The sequence below is a fragment of the Parasteatoda tepidariorum genome, chromosome X2 (assembly GCF_043381705.1).
Source record: "Parasteatoda tepidariorum isolate YZ-2023 chromosome X2, CAS_Ptep_4.0, whole genome shotgun sequence".
Lineage (NCBI taxonomy): Eukaryota > Metazoa > Arthropoda > Arachnida > Araneae > Theridiidae > Parasteatoda > Parasteatoda tepidariorum.
Window position 1 is genome coordinate 50,630,275 of NC_092215.1, and position 5,861 is coordinate 50,636,135.

The 5,861-nt window shown below is 26.9% G+C and overlaps 1 protein-coding gene across 1 annotated transcript in view; it reads left to right on the plus strand.

Moving 5' to 3' along the window:
- The window catches only part of LOC122269142 (mitochondrial pyruvate carrier), an 8,665-nt gene extending 3,290 nt beyond the window's left edge, over positions 1–5,375 (plus strand). The window contains exons 3-5 of the mRNA XM_043040923.2: positions 2,002–2,082; positions 2,164–2,296; positions 3,774–5,375. Coding sequence (XP_042896857.1) covers positions 2,002–2,082; positions 2,164–2,296; positions 3,774–3,795 — 236 coding nt within the window. The 3' untranslated portion in view covers positions 3,796–5,375. The remainder of the gene's footprint in view (positions 1–2,001; positions 2,083–2,163; positions 2,297–3,773) is intronic.
- The last annotated feature ends 486 nt before the right edge of the window (positions 5,376–5,861 follow it).

Below are 5,861 nucleotides of genomic sequence, written 5' to 3' on the forward strand. Positions count from 1 at the left end.
AAATGTCAAGTCTGACACGTTGCTACTTTGTAAAAAAAATTTTTGCATGAAAATTATTATTTACACATTAAAGTACAAGTCATTAACTTTAAAACACGCAAAAGTAAATGACTTTACGATTATTTTGTGACTGAGATATGAGATTTTGAAAATTTTTTGTCATTTATAGTGAAAACGAAATTATTGTGAATTCGAAAATTATTTAGTATTATTTTTTTGCAACTTTCTTATTTGGATTAATTAGGTTTTTTATTTAAAACATTATTACAAACAAGAACATTATTTGTAAATTTGTAATAAAATTTTAAAAAACGACTCAAGAAATTTAACTTTATTATAAAATTCAAAAACTTTTTTACAAAAACAAATTTGATAAAAAAAATCATATTTTGCAACATGTCCTTTTCCTTGTATAACTGCGTTTATTCTTCGCGGCATACTTTCAATACAAGCTCTTGCTTTTGCAGTAATATCTGGGCTATTCCAGGTTTCTTTCACCAAAAATACTGCCGCAACTCACTTTTCACTATAAATGACAAAAAATTTTCAAAATCTCATATCTCGGTCAAAAAAAAATCGTCAAGTCATTTACTTCAGCGCGTTTTAAAGTTAATGACTTGTAGTTTAATGTGTAAATAATAATTTTTATGCAAAAAATTTTGTTACAACGTAGCAACTTGTCAGACTTGAAATTTTTTTTTAAAAAAAAATTGCTTTGTTCAAATGTGCAAATTTTAGCAAAAAATTGAGATAAATTAAATTAATAATTTTTAGGTGAAAGTAGAAGACTTGAACATGATTTCCTGAAATTTTTATGAAAATTGATTCATTTTTGAAAAAGTTATGACACTTTGAAAAATGACAATTTTTTAGAAATTTTAAGTGTCCCTTATAATTTGGAAGGGTACTGTACATTACACCGTTTAGATCTAATTAGGTAAAAACTGAAATGCCCAAAATTTCATTTTTTTTTTTTAACTGGCTATCACACATTGAGCTCTCCTCAGAAACCTTCACAAACACAACTCTCAAACACACTCTATTGAGAGGAAAGAGAAATAAATTCATTTTCAGCTTCTTGGTAATTAGTTCAAACCAAAAGTCTACTTTGAGTGGCTTATATAAAAGACCTAATAACATACCTGCCAACTCTTCCGGATTTTCTGGAAGATTTTATTTTCATATTTAAAGTGGTAGTAAATATATACTATTTTTTCTTTTATAAACTTAATTTTTAAATGATTTTGATCACCACTATTCTTACAAAAATTTAGCGCATCTATTAATATGCGTTACTATCATGGTTGTTTACTTAAGTTTTCTCAAATACAATGTATTTGTTTGCTTAAAATTGAAGTTTTAATTCCATTTTAATACCACTGGGAAAAATGATAATGGAAGGGATTAAAAGTTGGCAGGTATGTAATAAGCATGTTATGATGTTACTTAAGTGCTGGCAAAAATTTTGAAAGCATTTCCCTATAAATACTGTGGCGACATTAAACTTCCTGGTTGGCATCTGTCTGGTTATTTTATTTCGACTATTTATGGGTGTAGGCGTATGTGTTCCACAATGTTAAGAACTCTAATTTAAAAAAAGGAATTGTTTGTATGTGTCTATTTTTTTAAATTTTTTTTTAAAGATTATTAAAAAATTTAAATTCTTGAAAAGTAAGATTGGCCGGAAAAAGAATTAGCAATTCATTCATTCTGCCTAATATCAGGTTTTAAAAAAAAATCAATATTTACTTACTTGCTTAACGGATGATGATTGATGATATGAAGCTATTGCTAATCAGTGATACTTGCTTCTTTCGCTTCTTTTCTCTCAACGTATTTTGCATGCCTGCTTGATATATATAATTCTGCACACTACTTCTAAACATTGGCAGATTTTGGCAATAAATGATGTTTTTTGCTAGATGTAATATAATTTTTAAATCTGTATAAAGCTCTTTTCATATTATTGATCTTATCTGTAAATTTTTTCTCATTTATTAGTTGCTAATTGGGGAATACCGCTTGCTGCTATAGCAGATATTAAAAAGGATCCAAGTATAATTAGTGGCAAGATGACTTTAGGTGACTTATATTTTCATTTTACGTTACAAAATATCATGTAAATCTATCTTTATTTTAATTTTTTCTATTATTTTTATTTAGCATTGTGTATATATTCACTCCTTTTTATGAGATTTGCTTGGAAAGTACAACCTAGAAATATGCTGTTATTTGCTTGCCATTTTACAAATGAAGCAGCTCAAATAACTCAAGGTTGTAGACTTGTAAAGCATGAGTAAGTTTTTTTTTCTCTATTCATTTTTTAAATTTGTTCTTGTATTTTTTCTGCCTTCAGCAAAATAGTTTTTTGAAAAAAGTACAGTAGAGCGCCGATTATCCGAACCCTTATTATCTGAACGTCCAATTATCCGAACTGTGTCCGAATTTTTAATTTTTTTTTTAAAGTTTGGAATACTTTTTAACTTATTAACAATTTTTCTAAATTTCTGAAAAAGTAGATCATTTGGATGAAAAGATGCCAGGTTATGCAGCAGAAGAAATAGAAGACTGGTGTCGAGACACTGAAAACGTTCCGGTATTTCAAATGATGNTCTATTCATTTTTTAAATTTGTTCTTGTATTTTTTCTGCCTTCAGCAAAATAGTTTTTTAAAAAAAGTACAGTAGAGCGCCGATTATCTGAAAAAGTAGATCATTTGGATAAAAAGATGCCAGGTTATGCAGCAGAAGAAATAGAAGACTGGTGTCGAGACACTGAAGACGTCCCGGTATTTCAAATGATGATGAAATAGTTGCTAAAATTTTGAATAAAAATAGGAACTCCACAGACAAAGAGGAAGACGTAGGTGATCAAGTTCAAGATAGTGGACCTTCTCATATAAAAGCTTACAATTCATTAGATATTGCAATGAATTGACTAGAACGCCAAAATGATGTTGATCCAGTTCAGTTGATTTATTTAAAAAGAATAAGGGATATGGCTATTCAAAAAGAGCATCTTCTTTGAAACAAAAGTCTTTGCTAGATTTCTTTTGTAATGGAAAATAAAGAAAAATGTGGTTGAATCAGTAATTGACAAAAATTTTTTTTAAAAAAGCTGAAATATGATTAAAAAAATTCAAAATGAAGAAAAAAGTTTTAAAAGAAATAAATAAAAAATATTTGAAATTTTTTTTTTAAACAGAGCTATTTTAGATAGTACTGCCAGTCCTAAACCTGGAAAAAGTGTGAAGGCAAGTTAGTGCATAAATAATGATCATTTAAACCAGATTTTAAACAACCTTCCAATTATCCGAAATTTTCATTATCCGAACGACGTTCGGTCCCGAGCCGTTCGGATAATCAGCACTCTACTGTATGTGGAAAAAATTGGATTGCCCTTGTGTAATTTGGTGAGATTACAAACTAATGTGACTAACAAATAATTGTAAAATACTGATTTAACTTATTGTGTAGAAATACAAACAAGATGACCATATTATCTTATTAAGGTTGTTATTTTTTCCTTTTCATGTCACTTTATAGGAACTACAAAAACTTTAGACCTTATAAAACCTCTAAGATCTCTTTCTTCATTTAACTTTGTTAAATCAGATTTTTGTATATTCTCTCTGCAGTTTTTTTCGAAGACCTTTCAATTTCCATACAAAAATTTATAGAAGCATTTATAGAAAATGATGGAAATATATTATTGATTGTTCTTTTGATTTAATTGTAATTTTGAATACTTATGCTTTTCTTTTCTATTTGTAGGTATCTTACTTCATCTTCTTAAGCAATGATATTTAGGCTAATTAGGAAATTCTTGTTATTTACACCTCCTGAAGTTTTGAAGCTCAATGATTTAGCATAGATTTTAGCGTTCTGATATAAAAATGCTGTTTATTCAATCAACTTACATTTTCATATTAGTGCATTAAGAATTTTATCAAAATCCTGTTTAATATTGCTACAATGTGGGCAGCTGTTATGACACATTTTTAAAGGAAAGAATAATTCTAGTCGTATAATTGTTTGACCTTATTGTGACCAATTTGACTATTAGAACATTATTAACTAATTATTGAACACTATTACCTATTTAGTAATGGCAAATAACTTTTCATTTTCAATGTTTTAACGGGATTTGTTTTTTAAATTGTCTATAATTCAAATAAGTATGATGAATATTATTCTAATTCTGAATTTAGTATCAGAACTCTCAGTGGAAAAACAACACACTGAATATTAGCTTATTGTGAACCAGCTGAGAAATGTTAAATTTTAAAAACTTACTCTAATTTAAATTATAATTAGACAAGGATAAATATCCAATGAAAATTTTAATTGACTCTATTAGTTGAGAAATATATTTTTACATTTTGTTTTAAATATGGATGGCTTACTATAAAGAACTATCTTCTTTCATTTTAAATTGTTTTTGACTTAAAGGTTTTATGGCTAAATCTTTTATGTCTATTTTTAATGTCACCATCTGCTGTGTTTACTGAATTACTATACTTTTTTTTTTAAATAACTTGCATTATATAATAAATGTTGACTATAAGTTTATTTTGTAAAACAATTATTTGCAAAGTAATAACACTTATTTCACTATAAGTTTTTGTTTTAGTGACATACTTAAGAAATGTGTAAAAAATAAATATATTTAATCCTGTTCTTAATTTTTTTTTAAAAAGCATGAATTTTAATCCCGCTACAATATTTGCAGTGGTGAGGGTTATCACAAGAATTATAATGCAAACTCTGAAAGATGACAAGCAAGAATTCTAAAAGTTGACAGCTACACTAGCGTAATCAATAAATGTGATAATTATCAACCAATATCAGTGCATAATCTGATAATTGAGTATTAATCAATCGATATCAATGCACAGTCAATCAATTTAATGCATTGTTAACTCTATTTTCTATAAAAATGTGTTGCTTTGTTTTAAAATAATTTTTAATTAAATTGCATATGAGAATCGTGTTTAAGAGAATTATTTTTTTTACAATAATATATTTTAGGGTTACTAACTGCAGCGATTTTGGTTAAAGCTACTTGGTCGTTTTAGTTTTTTTTTAAAAATTACTTTAGATTGTTTTACTTTCTAATGCTACTTAAATGTTTTGTTATTTTTCTTTATAATTAAGTTTTTGTTTGTTATAGTTTAGTTGGATTGTTTATCACATTGAGATCATGTGGTTTTGATCTAAAGTTGTAAGTTATGAAACAGACATGTATTGTGTTTTTCTGAGAATTTTCTTTATAATATTTTTGAACATCAGAATTCAGGTCATAATAAATAGCGCATTTATTTGTTGACGTATAATGTATATTTTAACTTAAGTTAATAAATATGTTGAATAAACTGTAATTTAGTTATTATTTCACATACAAATAAAATTTAATGAAACTATTTCGAGAAACCATGAACATTTAGAGTATTGATAAATAATATAGAGTATTGAATAATTTCAGGGCTGATTGTGCTCCCGAAAAAATACGGATTTTTTGCTAACAGTGATCCGGAAGTTTCCGGAGATCGAAGGTCCAGACGTTTCAAAAAATCATTGATCACAGAAATTTCCGGAAATCAAATTTTCAAAGGTGGAACTTAAAAAACACAGTTTATTTTTATTTGTTTGTAGTTTGTAGGGGATAGCCAGAGAGATACTTTATAAACTTATATTCATGATCATGATTAATATTAATTTTTTATCAGTAAATAGTTGTTATAATCATAAACTCAAGAAAGAAAGACATATTTGTAAATTTTAATTACTTCTACAGGTCATCACAGGTATGAGTAAATGGTATAGGTTTGCGTAAAATTTTAAGTATATTTTAAGTAAACT